The sequence below is a fragment of the Psittacula echo genome, assembly GCF_963264785.1.
Source record: "Psittacula echo genome assembly, chromosome: 6".
Lineage (NCBI taxonomy): Eukaryota > Metazoa > Chordata > Aves > Psittaciformes > Psittacidae > Psittacula > Psittacula echo.
The window spans coordinates 24,017,088-24,039,790 of NC_137743.1; the positions used below are offsets into that span (position 1 = coordinate 24,017,088).

The following is a 22,703-nucleotide window of genomic DNA, read 5'->3' on the forward strand; positions in this document are numbered from 1 at the left end:
ACCCTGCCCCCCAATGCAAACACCTCAGGACAGCCACCCATGCACTCCCTCCTGCCCCCCGTAAGCCCATCCCAGACCCCCCAAGCCCACCCCATACACTCCCCATGTTCCCCACCCACCCTTCCCCCCCCATACTCTCCATTGTCCCCCATACTCCCCCGGTTCACCCCGTGCCATGCCGCAACGCCCCCTGGCGGTCGTCCGGAGCCGCGCCGACCGCCGCGCCCCGCATCCCGGGTTGCCACGGCGACGGTGATGATGCTGTGACACACACCCGCCTCCGCGCTGAGAGCTGGCGGCTCTTGAGGGCATTCAGCGGGCTCCTACGAGTGTGGAGTGCTGTGGGATTTGTAGGAACCTGGGGAGCTCTTGGGCACTTCTGGGGAGTTAGTAGGAGCCCCTAAGGAATACTGGCGTGCTTGCAGGAGTCTGGGATGGGGTCCTAGGAGATGGGGAGCTCCTGGAGAGCACCTGGAGGTCTAGGCAGCTGGGGGCATTGCTGGGAGTCTGGGGAGCTGAGAGATTGATGGGGACTCTGCTGGCTGTTCAGCCCTCTCCAGACTACTGGGCCAGATCCGGCCTCTGCCTGGCTGCTGGTGTCACCTTCCTATGCCAAGGCCACTCCTGGCTACCACAAGAATGGATTTGGCTCTACCAGTTCAGGGACAGCAGGGAGCAGTGGTCGGGAGTTAGCAGCCCCCCAGCAAACCCTCGTCCCCAGCTGGGCAGGGCACAAGACACACCTGCCAACTTGTTTGCACAACCACAAGGGTCTCACATGCACGGTGATGAGACACCCTGGGGATGCAGAGGAGTCACCCCACAATCAGTGGCCATGTGCCTCTCCTTACCCTCACACTAACTCCATTGTCCATCTTCTTCCCCCTACATACTTTCAGCTTTTGTGATATCCAGCCTTCAGGATCTGTGATTTGAGGCAATGGCAGAAAGGACACAGGTCAGAACCCTTACTCAAAAGAACTACCTGTCTTTCTTAAGGTTTACCCATGATCCAGACTTCCAGAGCTATGTTTATGCAGCTAGGAGCAGGAAAGCAGCCCATTGTGGGGAAACTGAGGCAGACTCCCAAGAAGGAGCTTGCTGAAGGTCAGAGCTAGGACTCTGACATCTCACAGATTCAGAATCCCCCAGTATAACTGGCCTCAGCTTGGGGTGGCCCCGGGGGAGAGCAGGGGTGACCCAAAGTTTCACAGGACCTGCCCAAACTGAGCTCCCCTGATGGGCAACCCAGGGCTTGAGGTGTGCTCCGGTGGTTCTAGTTCAAAGGGACCTGCTTCCCACGTCTCCCAACACACAGACCCTGCATCTCCTCAGCTCCCTTCCCACAGGGCCCTGCTTCACCCACACATCCTCCCTGTCCCAGACACACCTGCAGAAACACAGTGAGACACGCAAACAAACATGCTCGCACGCACACACACACAGGGATTGTGTCGCCGGCACACACACACTGATAATTTTCTGTATATTCATAGACGTGCATGAAGGCACATGGGACAACTTGTTCGCACACCCAGGAGGTGCTCACATGCACGATGGTGGGTGTGCATGCAAGTTCACACACACACATACAGTCATGAACACATGTAGATGTGTTCACCTGTGCACGCACACACACACACAGTGAGCTGCTTGAATGCACAGGTACCTTCACCTGCACCCACCCACCCCTGCTCACACCCATCCATGTGTTCCCATGGGTGGGTGCATGGCTGGGAGTTTCCTGAAGCCCCATGTGCCTCCCCTGTCCCAGTCAAGCCAGGAGGGAATTTCCAGCTCTGAAGCTGCGGATGACGGATTTAGAGGCTCCCGCCCAGCCAAGTTAATGTTTAATGGCATCCTGCTTCTCCTGCCTTTCACTGCTGGCTGCCTGGGCTGGGTGAAGAGGGACTCACTGCTGGGCATCACCAGCAGCAGCTCACTGCAGCTCTCCTGGCCTTGCAGCGTGCCCAGCACCGCAAGATCCATTCGTGACTTGCCTGGCGGTGTCTAGAGTGGGGCATTGCCCGCCTGGTAGCCCTTTTGCAGAGCAGTGGACAGGCAAAGCCCCCATGCCCTGTTTTGCTGCAGTGTGGAGGGCAGGCACAGGAGCATAAAGCTCTCTGCCCAGGCTCTGGTTCTGCAGACATCCCTTGGGGGCTCCTCTGTGCAATATGGCATTGCTGCACACACACATTCCCCTCTGCAGCTACCTAAACCCCCATATGCTGGGTAAGGCTGGAGAAACCAGTTCTGATGGTCTTCTGGCAGCATGGGAGGAACCCCCTTGGAGATTCCTGGAGCCTCTGGAGCTGAGAGATGGCAGCTGCCCTGCTGGGCAGCCAGGCGGGCTGCTCCTCACCCCGTGTTTGCCCATGAGGGGCACAGGCTGATCAGGTTACCAAGACATGCCTGGCACTGTGCCGGGAAGGTGAGGCTGCACGTGGCACACAGCACGCCAAGCAAATGCCTTGCATGCCACCAAACCAACAGCGTAAGCACCACGAAGGGCTTCTCCATACCAGGCTCCGTGGCAGGAATTGCACCGATGGTGGCTGAAGACAGAAGTATAGAAGATACCTTCGAGAAACTCATAGCCCATCACCATGGCATCAGGGCTGCTAGCCATATCGCCTGCATGAGGAGTGAGCAGAGGGGCCTTGAACAAACATCACAGACATCACAGATCGGGTGGTGGCGTGACACAGATTGGCATCCCCAAGAGATGGTGGCCATGAATGATGGGAGGAGAGCAGCCACCCAACCTGGCCAGTGTGAACAGGAGATTGGAGGTAGTCTGGCTGACTAGCACTCACAGCCAGGGCAGGACAGCTCTCCACCTGGTCCCATCCTGTTTCAGGGGTCAGTGCTTCCCCGCCCTCCCCAGGAAGCGCTCTGCCACACCAGCTTTAAATAGCTTTATTGGTGGAAGCTCTGCGCCTGCAGCCCCCATCATGGGGGCCTTGGGGTGCCAGGCAGCTCCACACTGTCCCCAGAGAAGCCGGTACTCCCTGAGGCGCAGAGCTGGGCTCATCCACATTGTCCCTGCCACCAGCACAGCCTGTCTCTGTCCAAGGGGGGCTGCAGCGTGAGCCTGGGGGTAGCCCCCCAGATTGTCCTTGCCTGACCCCAGGTCATCACACGCAGAGGCTGAGCTCCTGACGGACGGAGCACTTGCGGCACTGCACCACGCAGCACCAGTGGAAGCGGCAAAGGCAGTTCTCCTCCATCACCACAGTCTCATCTCGGTGCCCTCGCCCGCAGCACAGCAGGTCGCACCCACTGGTGTCCATGGCTGTGCTGTTGCAGATGCGGCCCCGGGTGCCCAGCGAGCCTGTCTTACGGTTAGCCGAGCAGAAATCTGGAGAGTCAGCCGAGTAAATGAGGTCCTGTTTGTCAGGAGGCTTGATGTTGTCACCCACAGGGATGAGGGTTTTCCCATCGTTGCCTCCCATCACTTTGAAAGCTCCATTGAAGCGCTCAAGCAAGCGGTCCCCCACCTCACGGAAATGGGGCATCTTCCGCCAGCAGGTCCGCAGGGTGCAGGAGCCCGACAGCCCATGGCATTTGCACTCTGTTCTCATGTAGCTCCGCACCGCCTGGGGAAGAGACAGTGATGCTTAGCCCTTGGACTCCCACCTCCATGCCCAGCACCACCAGCCAAAACCCTGCCTCTTAGTGCTGCCCAAAGCACCTGCAAAAGGCTTCTGAAAGGTATTTGGTCCATATTTCACCTAAAACTGGTGCAGATATGTGGCTTGGGGGAGATAAAGGTGGAGGGTTGAGCTGGGTAGGGGCACAGGAGGTGATGCTTGTGGAGGGGCAGGGAGTAAGGGGACCTTACCAAGCGTCCGGCTTCATTGTTGTGCAGGTCAATAAGAGCTCGGATGTCATTTTTGCCCTTCTTGCTCTTGGCATCCATGAACTGCTGGGATTTCTCATAGCCAAACTGCACATCATCCCCGCAGCCCCCCCACTCCCAGGCTGTGCCCTCGGTGCCCGGACCCGCCGTGGGTGAGGGGGGAGCCCGGCTCCGCGTCAGCTCACAGCCACACTGCAGCAACTCGCCCATGCTGCAGGCCTGTGTGATGGCATGGCTCACCCCTGCTGCCGTGATGGCATACACGAAGGCTGTCTCCCGGATATCTGCAGCAGAACAGACAGGGCTGGGATGTGGGGTCAGCTCTGGCAAAGACTCTGCAAGCAAAGCATCCCCCCAGCAACATCCCATGGGGGCTCAGACCTCCCGTTTTCCCCCTTGGTCTGTGCCCAATGCTGTTCCTGGGTGATGTACCCATCCTGGAGTGGGCTGCCTGGTGCAGTCTCCCGCAAGCAGATATGCAGAATTTGGGCCATGGCCAGGCCCTGCCAGTGTTCCTCCACCCAGCTGCCAGGCCCTAGGGCAACAAATTTCCTGCCTCCCCTTGCAAGGACGGGTGCTGCCCAATAGGAAAGAGGGAAGCTGGGAGAGCAAGAGGGGCCCTGGGTGATCAGGTGGTACCCACAGCTTCCTCACACTGCCCTGTAATGGTCCTTCAAGCATTAAAAATCCCATCCCCAGATGCAAGCTGGCACCTGGAGAGAAGTGCTGTGAGGGACACTGCAGGTGCCACTCACCCCTCTGCAAGGCAACAGCAATAAAGCTGTGCTGCCCACTCTCCCTCCATACCCGCTTTGCCATGGGGCGCTGCCTGCCCCCCTTCCCTGCACCGGCACAGCCTCCACCCTGCAGGATTATTTATTATTAGTATTTGCTCCTGTCTCTCTCTGCTCCGGGACACAAATTCCAAGCATCCTTCCCCTGCCCGGACCTGCCGCTCACAGCCACAGCCAGCGGGGGATTCTGGCAGCAGGGGCGCGGCGCCCTACTCGGGGGGCTCCCCTGCTCCCCCCGCCCCATGCCAGGCAAACCCCTGCCCACCCAAATGCCAGGGCAGGGCTGGCCAGGGGGGGTGACATGGAGGAGATGCTTGGGGCATTGGGACAGAGGGAAGGTGTGGTTTTGGGGTTGCCCCATCCCTGCATCTCCAGAACTCTGTCTTTGGAGGGTCTGTGGGAAAAAGAGCTCCGTGAGTAGCTCCTCCACAAGCTGATTCCCACTGGTGTTGGCAGGACCTGAGCACACCAGTACCTTTCCAGCAGTGTCACCCTGTGGACAGCCCTGGCCCTCCTGCCCCCCTAAGCCACACGACCACCCGCCTGCTGCTGCCTAGGGCTGGCAGAGGCTTGGCAGGCAGCCCAGAGCTGGCAGAGGTTCCCGTGCCACCCTGCCAGCTGAGGCCCGGGGGGATGCCGCTCCTCTGACAGCTCCTCCAGACACGTGGCTGCCCCCGCGCCAGCCTGCCCTGGCATGCTGTGCCTGGCACCAGCCACAGAGAGAGAAGGGGGACGGCTGTGACTGCCCCACGGAGGCCATGGCCAGGAACCAGGGCCCACTGCAGCATACTTGGAAAGAAGAGGCTGTTGAATGAGAGGTGAGAACACCAAAAGTGCTGGGATACAGTCTCTGCAGGCTTACAAAGAGGCTGGTGCCTGCTGGTGCCTTTCAGTGCAGGGCAAGCTCTTGACACTCACAATGCCCCCTGAGAACCTCCATGCCCCTAACTGGGATGTCCCTTGTCCTCAGAGTGCTAGGGGCTCCTAAACTTGCCTCTGTTGCCAGGACATTGCCCATTTCCACCACCGCAGCAGCAAGGCTGGGCCAAGCAGACCATGGTGGCTTCTTCAGCATCCCCTGGCTCTGGGTACCCCAACAGCTCATCAACCAGCATGGTCTGCTCCTGGCAACCTGGTACCACCCCACTTCCAGCCTGGTGCCCTGCCTGGCACAGATCCCACCTGCCTCACTGCCAGGTTGGTGTGAAAATAAGTGACTCCAGAGGCTGTGTGTTCCCCACGCGCCCTGGCTCTCTGCCCCTCAACTGAATGCACCTCCCTACATTGGGGGGAACCCACACTTGCAAATCAGCTTCTTAAATGAGCATGGGTCGGTGTCTCCCTTGGAGGCCCAGCTCTGCCCCTCACTGGTACCCTCAGCCAGCAGGTGCCCAGGGTGTTCTGCCCTTGCCAAACCCCCAGGAAGGCCACCCTGATCCCTGCAAGGCCCAGCAGCACACCCAAGATGCACCAGCAGATGTGATGACCAAGGACACTGGGGCTCGCCTGAGCATCTTCATCTATCCCAGCACAGGGACCAACATGGGAACAGGGGCAGTACTCAACTCACCACCTGCTAAGTGGCCCTACCAACCCAAGCTGCTTCAAGTTCACACCCCCCTTCCCTATCCACTTCCCAGCCTCTGTTCCTGGGGAGCCTGGCAGTGCTTTTTCATCCCTTCAAAACTCACAGGTGCCCCTTTGCTTTGCCTCTGCTCTGGCCTCGACAAAGCTGGGCTGGCCTTGGACCACTGTATCTGCCTGGCTGGGATTTGCCCATCCCTCCCTGCCACCCTATCCCTCAGGGTGACACCAGAGTGCCTAACCAGGGATACAGGGACAGGGGGCAAGCACTCCTCTGCACCCTCCCAGGCCAGGAGGAGTGATGTGCAGGGCACACATGGGGCAAGGAGCAGCTCCTTGCTGCTGTGCACTGCCTCCCACCCGGGCCCCTTCCCCGAGCACATCCCGGGGTCCCGGGGGAGCAGTAAATCACTGCCAGACGAGGGTGCATTCTTGGGCTTTGTGAAGCCCCGCACTGTCTGGGAGCATCGGTAATTGCTTCATTACAACACGGGGAGACATGTCCCGGCAGTAAAACCTCAGCGTGACTACACCGGGGAGCACTGAGCAACCCCCTGCGCACACACACACACACACACACACACACACACACACACAGAGAGCACACACACTCACGGGTCTGCATGCCCAGACTCTGCTCCAGGAGTCCCGGGGAGGCACGCAACTGGGTGTCTGGAGGCTTTTTTGGAGATGGGAGGCAGAGGAAGCGCTTGCCTTACCCTGCTGCAGGATCTTGCCGAAGTACTTGCTGTGGCTGGTGCAGTTCCAGCGGCGGAAGCGGAACTGGTACTGGCACTCCCGGACGCCCAGCTTGGTGCCCTTGGCCACCTCCTGCACTATCTCTGGCTCCAGCTGGCACAGCTCCGCCTGCTTCCCCGCCAGCCGCTTCGTCTTGCGGCAGATGCTGTTGGGGTCCATGACCAGGGGGCTCCCCACTGCCCTGCAGGAGGGGACAGCGAGCAGAGCAAAACCAGCACCCGAGCCTGGAGAAACCAGGGTGGGGATGGGGCATGGCCAGACCTGCTCCCAGGGATGGAGCAGAGCCATGGGGCAGTGCTGGCTCAGTGCTGAGCCTGGGTGACAAGGGGACAAGAAGAAGCATGCAGGGAGGGCAGGACAAAAGGTATGGGTGGCACCTGTGTGCCAGAACCCAGGGGACTCCTTGCCCTGCCCAGTCAGCCAGGGAATGGGGGAGATCCCCAACTGGGGCTGCCTGAAGGAGGATGCTGCACATACCACTCCACACCCCAAAGCCCTTGGGGACAACCCTGGAGGTGATATGGTGGTGTCTCCAGTGGGGGATGGCAGACATGCTATGCTGCTCAGCACCTGCTCTTTGGGGCTGGTGCTGACCTGACACAGCCCTGGCATTGCAGTGTGACCAATATGCGATGCAGCTGCAGCTCTCGGTGTGCCTCCCCCTCTCCAGGAGCGCTTGCTGCTTTACCTCGTGGGAGAAGAACCGAGTGACCTTGCTGGTGATAAAGCCCCTTGGCTGCTGGCCAGGCTCCCATGCTCCTACTACCCAGGCACTGGACCCAGGGGAAGGGAGCCGCGGGCAGGCAAGCAAGGGAGGGATGCAGGTGGCATCGCCAGCCCTGCCAATGCCAGTGCAGGAGGGCAACTCTCCACTGGACCTGTGTCAGAGGCAGCTCTTCCTCCCCAGCACAGCTGGAGAAAGATGCCTGGTTTTTGGGGCTGGGAGGCAAAGTCTGAGCATGATACCATGCTTGCCAGTGCACTGCTGGCTGCAGAAAATCCTGCTCTTTCCCCACACATTTTGCCTGGAGTGCCCTCCATGGCACAACTCTTGCAACTGTGCATCCCGCCGGCGTCATGCCCTGTGCCAGAGCAGGCGATGCTCCAGCTCCACCATGGGCAATGCCAGAGCTGCAGCGGGCAAAGGGCAGGCACATCATGCTGACAGCCTCCTGCCGACACTGCCTGTCCTGTGGCATGGAGATTGCATGGCCACGGGCTGCCAGAATTTAGCACACCCCAAACACCACCCCACTCAGCTCCCGCTTGCCTCCAGCACTGCTCCTGTGGGCTCAGAGCTTGTCCTGCTCAATAACAAAATTTTCCTGGCTGTGGATGCCCACAGCATTCACTTAGCATCCCCTGTGCTTTGAGGTGCCTGAGGACTACAAGGCCACATCTCCTCAGATCCCCTGGGGAGCAGCACCCTGGCGGCCTGTGCTGCTGGCTGCCTCACTCACTGGGGAGCACCAGCTGTGCTGCAGCTTCCAAACCCAGACCTTTATAGTCTGGCCAAGCCCCAGGGGCTCGAAAATCACAAGCTGAATCTCAGTGTTCGACTGTGTTCTGGGTTTCCTTTTTGCTCTCCGCAGCTGCAGGGCTGCAGGACTTCACTTGCCGCTCTGCCCCCGTTGCAAACCCCCTCTGAGCTCCTTGTTTGAAGCTCGAGGTCTTGCCAGGGCCCCCCTGCCCCATGTCAGGCTCCCATGCTGCCTGCATCTCCTGCCCATCAAACCGCAGCTGGGTTTGGGAAGGATGTGCCCTCTCACACAGCCTGGAAAAGGAGTCTTTATTCTTTGTCTGGAGGTTTAAACAGCTCAACCTAGAGGCACAGGCTGGAAAGGTGACCTCCAGCAGGGAAACTGAGGCAAGCCCACACTTCTGCTGAGGAGAATGCATCTCACTTTGCTTCCCACAGCTCAGTTTCCCTTTGCTGCATGATGTATGGGTGCCTCAGCAAAGGGCTGGGGCAGCATCATGGGTCTGTGGCTGGAATGGCACAGGCTCCCCATTGCTGGGGAAACTGAGGCCTGTGTGGGAAAGCCACCAGCAAGCCTGCCCAGTCCTATCACACGATGACCACATGGGGATGGATTCAAGACTCAAGGCTGGGCTTTGAGCTCTCCCTCCTTGGGAACCATGGGCTCCCGACATCCCCAATGAGATGGCAGAGGTTTATCCTCCTGCTCCGGTGCGGTGGGGAGGAAAGGCAGCCGGGATGCGACTTTCATTAAGAGACAACTCTTTGTATTCATATAAAACGATGCGCCAGCCCCCCGGGGCCATCAGATCAAATGCTGAACTGCGGCTCACCCCAGCCCGCCGCATCAGTCCGGGAAGAAGAGCTCAGCCCCGCGGGGCCGGGGGGCGGCGGGCGGCTGCGGGGGGGGTCCGCACCCGTGTCCCGTCGGCAGGGAGGCCAGCGGGAGCTCCCGGCCGTGCTGACGAGGCGTGGGGTGGGCTGCCTAAGTCCGGAGCGATGTTAATTTCCGCTGGGCTAAGCGTTCTGGCACGGGGAGGCTGCCAGGAGCCCGAAAGCTGTTTTGCTTTGGAGGGGTTGGGGGGGAGATGGGGGGGAGACAAGGGCAAGAAAAATGCTGCCAAACTGCTACCGCTTTGGCAAGGGCTTCAGCGCAGGGCCCAGATCTGCCTGAGCTTGTCCTGCTCCAAGGCCTCCCGCATCTACAATTAAGGTGCCCCACCTCTGCCGCCGGGCACTCCTCCCCCTGCCCTGACGAGGGAACCAGGTCGCCAGCTCTGCTCCCCCTCCAGCTTGCCCAGGGCACCCTGGTACCCGATGCCTGCCACCTGGCACCCCCAGGCCAGACTCTGTGCCTCAGCAGCATTCCTCCTGCTGCCCCTGGCACCCCTCTCCTGATGCCCCAGGCAGTTGCCACCTTGCCCCAAAAAGACCCAGGATAATGAGCCCCACTTTCTGACCTGATTCACAGCACCCCTGTGTAAGGGAAACAACCCCCATTGCTGAAAGGGGAAACTGAGAGGAGCACAGAAGAGGATCTACAGCCTGCATCCAACCTGCTGCTGTCACCTCTTCGGCTGCCACAGACGCAACCTGGGACCAGTCCAGATGACGCACGGAAAATAGGAGTCACTGGGGTTTCTGATGCAACCCCTGTGCTCTGGATGCTGTCGTCACTGCAACAGAGCCAGGGGCTCCCAGTTGCCGTCATCACCAGCTTTTCCAGCTCACCTCACTGTTATGGAGCCTCAGTGTGTCCCAGTGTGGTTCCCAGCCAGAATTATAGACCAAGGAATCTGTCACGAGTTCCCATTTCCCTTTTGGACATGGGGCTGGTGTGAAGCAGGGCTTCTCCTGGCCCCTGCCAACAGAATGTGATCAAGGAGAGCCAGTGGGGTCCCGGTTTGCAGAAAGCTGATGGAAAGGGGCTGGCAGAGCCATGTGACGAGGAAGAGGATGGCCAGCCTTCACAAACAGCACTCATATCTTGGGTGGAAAAATGTCTCCTATGGTCCTGACAGCCCTGAAACCCCAAGGAAGAGTGGCAGTTGTGCCATGGCAGCTGCACTGTCACCCATTGCTTACTGCTGCCTGGCTATTTCTGTGTGGCAAGGGGACACTGCTGTGAGGAAGCAAGGGTCCCCTTGGATGGCTTGCCTTGCATTCAGGTTTTCATCCCAGCCCCTGGATGCCTTCAGGAAGGGGATGCAGGATGCCAGGGTACCCATCTCATAGCCCAGAGCCCATAGGCACTTCTCCACCTACTTTGGAGAGGCAAGAGCCATGGGATGCCAGCCCTGGAGAGCTGAGCTCCATCCCTGGGGTGACAGGTCACTCCACATCCCACCCAGTGGTGTGACACTCAGTGGCAGCCCTGCAAGGAAATCAGACCTGGCGGGAGCTGGTCCCTTTTCAAGCTGTGCAAACAGGGTGAGGGGACACACACATGGATTTCACCCATCCAGCTTCCCCTTCAACCCGCGCAGGCGCATGACAGGTACCTGGCCCCTCACCCGGGGCAATGTGTGGGTGCTGCCACTAACCTGGGCAGCCGGGTGTGGAAAGAGGAGCAGGAGGTACACAGGGGGAGCTGGGGTGTGAGTAAGCAGCAAGTCACTGTGCTGGAGGGCATGGCCAGGGCTCAGCTGCTGAGCAGTGCTGGGGGCACCAAGGAACGGGAAATGCCATGAGACAGGGAGAGCAGGGGGACCCTGTTCCCTGCTCTCCTCCTCACACCTCCTTGGTAAAGATGGCATGCAAAGAGCTGGGAAGCTGCCCAAAGGAAAGAGGCTTTGGCATGGCATGGCATCAACCCATGGACCTGCCTGCTGCAAGGTCATGCCGAGGCCAGGTGCCCAAAGGCAGGAACTGCCCAAGCTTGTGCTGTGGATACCAGGGGGATGGAGGGAGCACACACCCACAGAGATGGCTGTCCCAAAGCCATCTAAGCCCTGGAGGCACAAGAAAGGGGTCCACCCACCCATGGTCACTGCATCCTTCTTCTGGGCACTAATGGAGGCACAAAGGCTGGGCTAATGTATGCCCAAATGTGGGTGCCACACATGGTGTCAGGACCCTGCAAATCCTGCGCCAATATTGGGGTGTTGCCAGTGCTGCCCAGCACACTCCTGCATGAGGGAGATTTGAAGGGGTCAAGCCTCAGATGCAAAGCTCAGATGAGCCCTCCGGCTTGGGGCACATGCAAGACAGGGCTGAGTATCCTGGATGTCACAGTGGGCAAGTTGAGGTGGCCAAGAGCAGGAACAAGGGATGGCACAGAGGAAAGCTCAGTTGTGTTTGGCAGAGACACAGGTAGCCCAATTCCAGGGCCAGTGCCATCTCAAAGAGTGCAAGGAAACATTTTCCCTTTGAAGAACCCAGCCAGTCAGCAGCTGCCGTAGAAGGGGCACAGGGAGATGGTGCCAGGCAGGGGTTCCCATGCTGGGAGGTGCTTTGCTGCCTGCAAGGCACTGCTCCAGGGGTGAGGGCATGCCTGGGATGACTGGGCAGCCCAGTCTGTTGGGCACCGTGGGGGGCCGTGGGCTGTGGGTTGGTGGGTGTTGGTCAGCAAGCCCAGGGGGTGACTCATGATCCTCACTCCAAGGCCCTACAGCCTCTTACAGGCTCTGCAGTGTGGATGCAACTTGGGGCAGCAGAGGGGAAGGGGAGGTCACCCACATGAAACCCTCTTGGGGGTATGTGGCTTTTGGGGGTACAGGGCTGGGACCTCCTTGAGCAAGGGTGCAGCCATGAGTGCTGATGCATGGGTTCTCCCTGAGCTCTTCAGACGGAGCCCTGTGAAAACTTGGAGAGGCACTGCCCATGTGCATGCATGGGAAGAGGATGCAGGGCAGGGGTCCATCCCTCATACCCACAGATGGAGTGGAGCACATCTCATCTGGGATGATCTTCCCCTTTGCTCTCTCTTCCACCTCCCAGCTGCTCTCAGTCATGCCCATGAAGAGCTGATGCCTGCTGTGGCATTGGGAAAGCCCCAATTTGCCTGTACCATCCCCACAGTGCCTCCCTGCGAGAACAGCCCAACCACAAACCGTCTCAGATGAAATCCTGCTCTCAACCTGCCTGGGGATCCTGAGACACTAGGTTTGCCTGCCCCATATCCCTGCCCCAGGCAGTCTCTGCCTGTCCTGCTCTGGGAGGAATCACTCTTGCACAAGGAGCCAGGTAAGAACCATGAAAAGATGAGGGTAGGAGGAAGAAAGAGGTATTGCAGGGCTGGTGGGAGCAAGGGAAAGACCATACCCTGCAGCCTGGTACTAACCAAGGGACCAGCAGCACTTGAATGACACTGACCACAGCTTGCTCCCCTCTGCCATGGAAAGATCCATGTGTCTGTCCATCCTGCTGTTCCTCTGCTGCTTCTTAGGCACAGAAATATAGGACAAGGTTGACTGTATCTTCAGTGAGCCCTCTGAAGACATCCTACCACAGTGAGGATGCTCCTTCTCCAGCTACAATGTACCAGCATGATGTCACTGCTCATACATCACACCCAAACCTTGCTCTGTAGATTCAGCCATCTGCCAGGATCCCAACAGGCGCGGTTACCACCCATGGGTGGCCAAGCCCGACTCTGTGCCTGGGCTGAGGACCATGCCCTCTGGGACCCAGCCCCTCCATGCCACTCTCACAGATCAGTTTGTCACCAGCATAGAAAAGAAATGCCTCAAACAGACAGCCCCTGCATCCCCCCTTACTGCACAGCCAATGCAGCCTGGGGTGGGATGGGAGCAGGTAAAGACCTTCCTTTCCTGCCCAGGGGAACATGCGCCTTGGCTAAGCACCCATGGGTGCCTAGATATGCACACGTGGAGGAATGCCACTGAAGTCCTTATGAGTCGGTGATAGGGAGAACAAGGAACAGCTCTACCAATGCCACCAAGCCTGGGGCTTCCAGGAGTCGTGGCACAACACAGAGCTGGACTCCTGAACCCTTCCTCACCAAAAGCAGATCCTACAGACACCAGTTCTACCCAGACCTGGAAGAGGGGATGGGTACTGGGAGCGGGTGTGTGGGAAGATGCCTGTCTGCAGCTGGCACAAAGGGCCAGGCAGCACCAGGACCTCTCTCCCCCGCATGGGAAGAGCTCCCTGAAAATGTGGGATGATCACAGGTGGGGGCCAGAGAACCCAAACTCTGGGGGAAGCAGCACGTGAATCAGCCGCTGCTCCAGTCCCCTGTCCCCGCCCGTTTGGTGGTGCTGGTGGCCTCATCCACACATCACCTCCTTCTGGCTCACTGGCTCCGGGCTCCAGAGCGAAGCGGAGTGCGTGCTGGTGATCCCCCTGCGGCTACTCTGCTGCCTGGAGCATTCGGCTGCGCTGCGTGCAGCTGGGTTAGTATTCTTCAATTAAAGGTTCCTTTGCTTCCTTTTTTTTTTTAAGAAGAAAAAAAAGTTTGACCCCTTGCCCTCCTCTGCCAAATCCTGCTGATCTCCCCAAGCCGGCGCTGCCAGCTCGCGCACAACATGGTCACAGCACCAGCGGGACCCAAGCTCGGCAGCGAAATACTGCTCTAAGCAGCTGGGGCACAGGGCAGAGGAACACCAGCAGCCTGCCCTTCCCGGTGACATCTGCCTGCCCTCTAAATTGAAGGAAAAGTGAGCTCCTGCTTCACCTCTGCCCACTCCAACCATGGGCAGGATAGCACCTATGTCCCTGGAGCTGGAGTGTGGGGCATGAGCTTAGGGGTGAGGGCTCACCGGCTGGGTATTGGTGGGGATGGGACAGAGAAAGCAAGGAGAGCTGAAGGGACAGTATGTCAGTATCGCTGCCGTGTGTGCAGAGCAGCAGTCCAGAAGTTAGCCAAAGAAAAGCAGCTGTTCTTGGGCAGCAGGAGGGACTGTGTCCCGGCATAGCACAGGTGGTGGGGAGCAGAGAGTCCCCCACATGCACCCTATGCCTGCCAGGGCTCGATATACCTGGCTCTCTCCTCCTCTAGTGAAAAAACAAGGTAAACCCCCCTTAGACCCATGTTAACACCTTCCCTGGCAATAAACACAGCACTTGGGCTCCAGGACCAAGCTCAGCTGGTGTACATCTGACCGTAACAGCACAATTTATACCCACTGAGTCCTCCCCCTTCTGCCCTGAGCTCCTGGAGCCAGGGCTAATGAAGGGGATGGAGTTCTGAAATAAATCACTTGCGAGCAGGCAGGGGACCGGGAGGGGAAAAGCTTATGGAGAGCTTTATTTTAGGGGTCAAAAGAGTGTGACAATGTGGAGACGAATAGCCTCAGATAATGAATGATAGCCCGGACGGCACGCCGGGGAGCTGGAATCTAAGCACTTAAAACCGGATAAAGACAGGCTGGGTGAAATTCTTAATAGATTTAAATAGTTCATGTTTCGACAGATACCTGTGCTTTCCAAGGCTGGGTCCCAGCTCTGTGCCTGTAATGAATCCCCCACCCCCTCCAGTATCCTGCAAGGCACCGTCTGCCTTTGATGAAGGCACCATTACAAACAGGGGTTTTGTCCCCACCGTGTCCAGGCCACCGCTCAGGAGGTGACACCGTAGGGACCTTCGGGCTTTTAATTAAAGTTGACTTATTGGAGGGGTCTGGAGGCCCCTACCCCCACTTCCCCACCCCTCAGGCATACAACCCTCCCAGGCTGTGGGCTTGGAGTGCGGGGAGGCAGCTTTCCCCACAGGTCCCATATATCCCATATCCCTAGGGGTTTCCCCACCTGCTGTCCCTGACACACTCGTGTGCCCGAACCCCCAGAACGTGGGGGTCCCCTCGATCTGGATCCTCCTGGCCAGCGAGCAGCAGTCCCCACCGAAGGGATGTAGGGCACTCTGGTGTCCCCAGGCTGGGGCGAGTGAACCACCCCTGGAGACCGAGGGACCCTCTTGCACCCACCGAGCGATGTCTTACTCACCACCAGAGCCCGATGATGTTGGCGGGGCAGAGGAGGATGAAGAAGAGCCCCAGCTGAGTCCGGGAGGAAGGCAGCATCCTGCCAGGGCTGAGGAGATCACCGAGCCTCCTCCGCGCCCCCCGCGGGGAGCCGGGCAGCCGGGCTCGCCGCCGCCCCGAGGGTCCGGCTGGGGCCTCGGCGGGTGGGTACTCGCTGCCTCCCTCTGCCGGGCCGGCCGGCCCGGCGGACACCGCGGCCGGCGGGACTGGGCTGGGCTGGGCAGGCACCTCCGAGCGCCTGGAGTGCGGCGCGGAGGCTGCTCCGGCGAAGGAGGAGGAGGGACGGGGCTGCGAAAGCATCTGCCTCCGACAGGGAAACCGGAGCCCGGGGGGACGGACAGGGCGGGCCGGGCGGGGGGACTCCTGGGTGCCAAGCTCGGCTCCCGGCGCGCAGCCACGACCGCGGCGTGGGCACGGCAGCGGCCACGGGCACTCTCCGGCACTGAAACGGTGGCTGCAGCCTGTCTGGCCCCGCTTCCCGCCACGGTGCTTGGACGTGCACCCCTTCTTAGCAGTGTCTGTTCAGCACAGCCCTATCCCCCGCAGCCCCGGGAACCTGCCACCAACCAGCCTGGCACAGCCCGGCTCAGCCCCACAGCCCTTGCAGGATCCTGCCTGGCACAGCACTAACTGGCTCCACTCAGGGTCCTAAGTGAGGCCCTGCTAAATCCGACTCGGCCTCGAAGTGCCCCCTGGCACCTGCCCATCACTCTCCTGCATGACCCTGACAACATTGTTATGGCCTTGCCAAAACCTGGCATCCCTGCCTTCCCTCCCAGCACATCCCTGCCCCTGTATTGGATCCGCCTGGCACAAGCCTGGCTCCACAGTCCTGCCTGCCCTCGAACCAGTCTGTCCTGCCTGGGGACGCTGAAGGAGTGACCCCCACCTCCAAGCAGCTCCCAGCACTTGGCTACAGTTCCTCTGGGGAGACATCCCTGGGGCAGGGGGACATGAAGATGGACGATATAAGAATGCCCCAGGAGCAAAGAGACCGAGAGAAGAGTGCAGTGAGGGCCTGGCTGCTTATGGTGATCTCATCTCAGGTGCAGCAGGGACCCAGGAGGGAGACAGCCCCCAGCACTGGATCACAGCAGGCAGCAGCAGCAGCAGCTGCCTGAGAGGTAGCAGGGGGCCACACCAGGGCTGGGAGCCTGAGGACAGGAGGAGATGGTGCCCATAGGCTGTCACCCCAATTTTCTCTCCCTCCCAGGCAACCTCAGGAATGGTTTCTCAGGACTCAGCCCAGGGCCCTGGATCTCTGCTTCCTCTTGCACCATCTGTGATTCACAGCAGAGCTTGGAGATGCAGCTCCCAGCCTTGCAGCATCCAGGCCACAGATCATGAGCCTGGGACAGACACCCTGGAGGGTCCTGAACCACCTCTGCACCCACATCTGCTGAGCACCCTGTCAGCCCACTGGTTTACCCCAAGGGAAATGGAGTATCTGCCACCAGCAACGGGCAAAACACAGCACCCTTGCAGCTGCTGAGCTCACCCCTCCCTCCAGCAGTGATTTGGAATCTGCCTCCCTTTCTGGGAAGGTACCACCCCCCGTCTCCAGCCCCTGGCTTGCCGTTCACTGATCCCCTTGCCCCATCACCAGTGGCTTTTCCCCTTCTCCCAGGCACGTTCACTCCCCACCAGCAGTATTCAGCAGTGAATGACTCAGATTATATCTGCAGCTTGGCATGATCCTCCTCTCCCTCCTCGGCACAGGAGGTAAGAAACTTCCACCACCTTTGGAGGTTTCCCACCTGCTCCTTCCGTGCCCTCCCACACAGGGACTGGGCTCCTAGTCTACATCCTTGGCATGGTGACCGGGATTGAGCTGTCCTGGCTGCAGCACAGGGACACAGGTCCCTTCTATGACCTGCACACTGAATCTGTGCTGCTGCACCACGGCTGGTGCCTTGTGTCTTTTGCCTTCACCCACCAGCCTTGATTCTACTTGCCCTACAGGAACCCCATCTCCTCGAATCAAGGAGAGAAGTCAGCAACAGGCAGCTCCTGGGGAGGGGACATCCCTGCCAAGGCTGGGAACAGGCTGACACCGTGACCAGCACCCCTGTGAGCAGAGCTCTGCAGTGGCTCTCTGCAATACACAGCTCATCTGCCGGTGTGTTGAAAGTGCCTGTTGTCCCCCCGCCCTGCGCACCCGGCCCCCTCGCAAAGGTAGCTCGGGGCAGGTGAGAAGCCTTTATCTGATTTCCTAAGGGCAGAAAAATCCCTTTGATTTTGCCCCGAAGAGGAGAGCGGGAGGAGGGGGAGCCCCGTCCCGGTGAGCAGGTGCGGCTGGCGCACAGCGACTCGCCTTATCATGTCCCAGCTCTGTGCTAGGCAAGCAGGGGCCGGGAGGGTGTGATGCTCACAGCACCTATATGGGAACTGGCCTTGTGGTGAAACCTCCTGCAAGGGGCTTTCTTTGGTCCTTGCTTTGTGCCTGTACCAGGGTCTGAGGCCCAGGGGAGTGCCCAGGATTTGTCCCTGCCTCCCAGATTTCTCTCAGTTTCATAAAAATCCCTCCTTAGCAAGGAAACTAAGGCACGGAGAGGCTGAGACCTTCTTCAGCAGCCATGGGGGTGATTGCCTGCACCCCCAGCCCCAGGAGTTTGCTCACACAAACCCCCCTTTCTGCAACAAAACCCAAAGGGCCACATCCTTCAGGGGACAAGGCCACAGGGGTGACAATGAGTGAGGGCTATGGGTGATGGGATGCCACCACCACTCCGAAGCAGCCTTCTCCACCACAGCTGGTCCTTTGTCTCTGCCTTTCCTTGCCTCTTGCAGCTCAACACCCCCCCCCCCCCCGCTTTTGTGTTATTACAAATTATAAAACAATTTTTTCCTGCCTTCCCGCATTCTTCTGCCTCCTGCAAGAATTTTAATGTATTTATTTTTGCTATCAGGGGAAAGTGCTGTGTTCCTCGGCCACCCCTGGGCAGCCCCGGCCCCGCTTGGCCACTGATGGAAATTAATGATGAGGGATGCAGGGGGGAGCAGGCACTCCTGCACCCCTGCAGCACAGAGAAGGGGGGACTGTGTCCCCCCAGCCAGCCGCAGTTTCCCCAGTGGCAGGGTCTGTGTGTGGAGGATGGAGAACTGGACTGCAGATGGGAAGGCTGATGGGGCAGTGGGGGCCGGTCGCCAGGAGATGCTGCTGGTTATGGGCTGGGGAGGGGATGGCTGTTGGGCTGCTGGGTGTTTTTGGGTCCAGCTGCAGGGTGCTGTGAAGGCAAATCGTGTTCCAGAGTAGCAGCAGAACTTCGGGATTCCCGTGGGGAAGAGAAGACTCTCCCAGATACCCAGCCCCATGTGACAGCATCTCCAGTGGTCCCCATCCTGCTCCTGGGACAAAGTACCCCTTGAGTGCCCCATCCTGCTCAGGAGCACAGCCACCTCTACCCCTAAGCTGGTGCCCCGATGCTGCACTGAGCTCCAGCTGTCACTCCTCAGTGCATGGCCCCAAGAGCAGGGATGGGGGTGCCTCACTCCTCCAGCCCCCCTGCTCCAGAACCACAAGGTTGGGGGGCTCTGGCCGCTGGGAGGGAGCAGATGGGGGGAGGAAGGAATGGGCCTTTCCCGCTGAGGGGAAAGCGCGGCGATTTCCAACCCAAACACCCCGGCACTCAGCAGCCGCATACTTTCCCAGCGTCCCTCCCCTCCTTTATTCCCGAGGACATTGGTGATCAAACCCAGGTTGGCCCCATCTCCTGCTCCTGCAGTGAGGTCATCGAGCTGTGTTTGTGACATCCCGGTGTCTCCATGGCAGCGCGCTGTGATGTCATAAGCCTGGGGTTGCGACCTCACGGCAGGAGGAGAATGATCTTATTAGAACAACATGGTCCCCATCCGCAGCTGCTTGCAGCCAGGGGACTAAGGTGCAGGACAAGGGCCAGTGGAGTGGCTGGGGGCAGCTGTGGGGACAGAGCCCTCCCTGGTTATGTCACTTGTGAGAACTCATGGTGACACAGAGCATGATCCGGTGCGCAAAGCAGAGGGCAGCCCATGGGGCTGAGCTCCTTGACTGATGCAAACACACAAGCCCCGTGGTGCTGGGGTGACAGTGAATCTGAGAACAGCCACACTGTCTGGGGGTACCCCAGGCTTGGCTGCAGTGCTGCCCACCTCTGGGGCTGAGCGTCTGGGGCCTTATCGGGGCAGAGAGACCTTTCATGTCGGGCCGGCGGGCGGCAAGCAGAGCTGATGAGGACCTGTCCCCAGATCAGAGCCGCCCGGTGCTGACAGCAACAGTGGGGCCTGTTCTTAAATTAGACTTGTCCCCTGCCTCTTCCTGGCCAGCACTCCCAGCCCCTGCCCCATGGCTGGACACAGCCCAGGGCATCCCTGCCCTTGGTGAGCCACATGGTCCTTCACACACACATGTCCCTGTAACTCCTAGTGGGGCTGTTTGCTGGCTGAGCATCACTCGAGCACCAACAGGCAGATGATGGATGGATGGATGGATGGATGGATGGATGGATGGATGGATGGAAGGAAGGAAGGACAAACAGATGCATGGGTGATTAGCTGGATGGACAGTTGTGAGGATGGGTGGGAAGAGTGATGCAGGTGCTTGTTGATGGATGGATGGGTGAGTGCATAGGCAGCTCAGTAGATGGATGGAGAGATGGCTGTGAGATAGAAAGCTGCATGCAAGTGTGAAAGGATGGATGGACGGACGGATGGATGGATGGATGGATGGATGGATGGATGGATGGCCCTAGCACTCCTTAGTGAGCCCCTGTGGCCCTGGATATTGTTGCTCTTTCCCAACAGCCTCAGCAGCAGAAAAGGCACAGCTCTGTCCTGGAAGAGAAGGGAACATCCATGTCCCAAGGGGAAAAAGTGTGACTTTCTCTCTGGACAACAACTTGAGGGCCTGATCTTGTGCTGCTGCAGCAGTGAACTGTCACTGCTAGCACAGGATCTGCTCTATACTGCCAGAGGGGAAACTGAGGTCAGGGGGGACCAGCTTGCAGTGCTAAGCTGAAACCACCAGGCAGACATGGTGCTGTGGCCAGTCCTGCTCCACCCCACTGTCCATGCGTCCATCTGCCTGGCCGCAGGCAGGACACACATTGCTTGGGCTGGGAGCGATGCTGCTGGGAGGGGGTGTCCTTGGGCCCCCGGAGGCCGTAACAATGATGTCATGTGGCAGCGTACACAGCCCGCTCTGTGCGCGGGTCCCCAAATGGACTTCACAAGTCCTGCGTGGGAGGCATCGACCATGGCCCACAGCCAAGGGAACTGGAGTCGGGAGATAAAATCAGGTTTGGTTTGGGCTGCAGCAAACAGCCCTTTGCAGGAGGAGTAAGGGACAGGGAGAGCAACTGGAGGGGAGACACCTCCCCATCCCTGTGGGGTTGATGGGGAGCAGAGGTGATGGGGTATGCCTCAGCAAAGCCCAGCACTGGTTTCTTTGGTCCCAGGTCAGGTTCCATCGTGCCTACTTGTCTTAGAATAACTCTGTAGGCACTTGAAGTCACTAATCAGTCAGGACCACTTGAGAGCAGCCTGAGGCTGCAGCCTGGGGCTGCCTCCTGTCTCCTGTGATAACAAGCCGCCAGCCCAGGGCACACTCCACATCCTGCTCCCACGTCCTCAGGGAAAGGTCCTGGCCTGCCAGGATCCCACGGGGCACACCGCAGGGGGAACCCAGAGCAGAGCTCACTGCTGGGTGATGAGCTCCACGTGGGGGACACACACACCATCATGGTGGTTGATTTACCTCTCATTTCAGCAGCTTTGTGCTGTCCCCAGGATCCTGGCCAGATCTAACAGGTCAGAGAAGGGGAAACAAGGAGATGGGAACCTTTGAGAGAGGCACAAGAGGGTCTCACTTGAACCCTCTATGCAGGACAAGAATAGCTGTCTCCAGGTCTGGGATCTGTCCCCATCCCTCTGGATCTCCCCATGTCCCCCCTGTGCTGCCCCACTGGCCCCAGCATAGCTCATGACTCAAGCAGTGACAGTGTAGTGACACACAGCTGGCGTGACAGGCCATCTCCAGTTAAATGTTATTTACAGTCCCTGGGACCCCGGGCTCAGCCTTCTCACAGCCTGGGCTTTCCTGGGTGTGAGTCAGGGGATGCCTTCCCATGGGACACCCCACTTCTCCTCCCACTGTGGAAGAGCAAATGAGGGTTAGTGCATTCAGCCCTGGGAAAAGTTTCTAGCCCCCAGCTGACACAACGCAAGTCACATAAAGAAGCTGTCAGTCAGTCCCAGCAGCCAGGACCCTCCATGAGCAGTGTGTGGTGGATGGGTTGAGGGTTGAGGATGCAGCAAGGGAGTCTCACTGTGCCTGTCTCTGCACCCACAGGTCCCCCCAGAGAGGTGAGATTGGACCTGATGGTGCCACTGGGGGATGAGTGGAGTGGCAGCATCCCTGGAGCAGAGAGACACACAGGATGGGACCTGCCACCCCCAGCCCCGGTCCCCATGATAAACGCAGCGTTTGCTCTCCTGTCTCTGCCCCACTCGTCACAAGGTGGGATCGCTGCTGGCCGAGCACTGCGGGACTCCCCGGGAGCTGGCGGTACCCCGGCTCCCCGCGGCATCCTCCGCCTGCGGATGTGTCACGGCCCGGCCGCTTCCCTTCGGAAGTCCCCTCCGGGTGGCTCTGGGGGAGGGGGTGACTCACCCGACCCCCCCTTCCTCGGCCTCCTCCCCAGCCCTCGCAGCCGGTCCCGGCGGAGCCCCGGCCGCCGCCCGCGGTCCGAGGGCGGGGAGCACAGCCTAGCGGCGGCAGCGGAAACAAGCAGGGCTGTCGGTGACACACAACCCACCCCCCATCGGCCGGCTGCGGAAACAGCGACAACCGGCCCCGGGAGCCGCCGCGCTCCCACCAGCGCTGCGCTGGTGAAGCCTCTGCCCTTCCACATGGCAAAGTGCGAGGTCCTGCACTCATAGAAGCAACCACAGTACCAGTACCTGCTGGGAGAGGGATGGATGATGGATGGAGAGATGGATGGGTGGAGAGCAGCCCCGTGAAGAAGGACTTAGGGATACTAGTGGTTGAAAATTAGTACATGAGGTGGCAGCGTGCCTTGTGGTCCAGAAAGGTGATCACATCTGGGACTGCAAAACAAGAAGCATGGCCAGCATGTCAAGGGAGGTGATTCTCTCCCTTCATTCGGCTCTTGTGAGACCCCACCTGGAGTCCTGTGTCCAGCTCTGGGGTCCTCAGCACAAAAGAGGCATGAACCCGTTAGAGCAGGTCTAGAGGAGGGTCACAAAAAAGATCAGAGGTCTGGAACACCTCTTCCATGAAGAAA

The 22,703-nt window shown here is 59.4% G+C and overlaps 1 protein-coding gene across 1 annotated transcript; it reads right to left on the minus strand.

Moving 5' to 3' along the window:
* Nucleotides 1–3,137: 3,137 nt before the first annotated feature.
* WNT6 (Wnt family member 6) lies at nt 3,138–19,600 on the minus strand (the record flags this gene model as incomplete). The annotated part of the gene is given in 6 exon segments (XM_080621976.1): nt 3,138–3,599; nt 3,845–4,146; nt 6,960–7,175; nt 15,386–15,593; nt 15,595–15,941; nt 19,552–19,600. Coding segments are annotated over 6 exon segments (1,584 nt in total).
* Between the last annotated feature and the right edge of the window lie 3,103 nt (nt 19,601–22,703).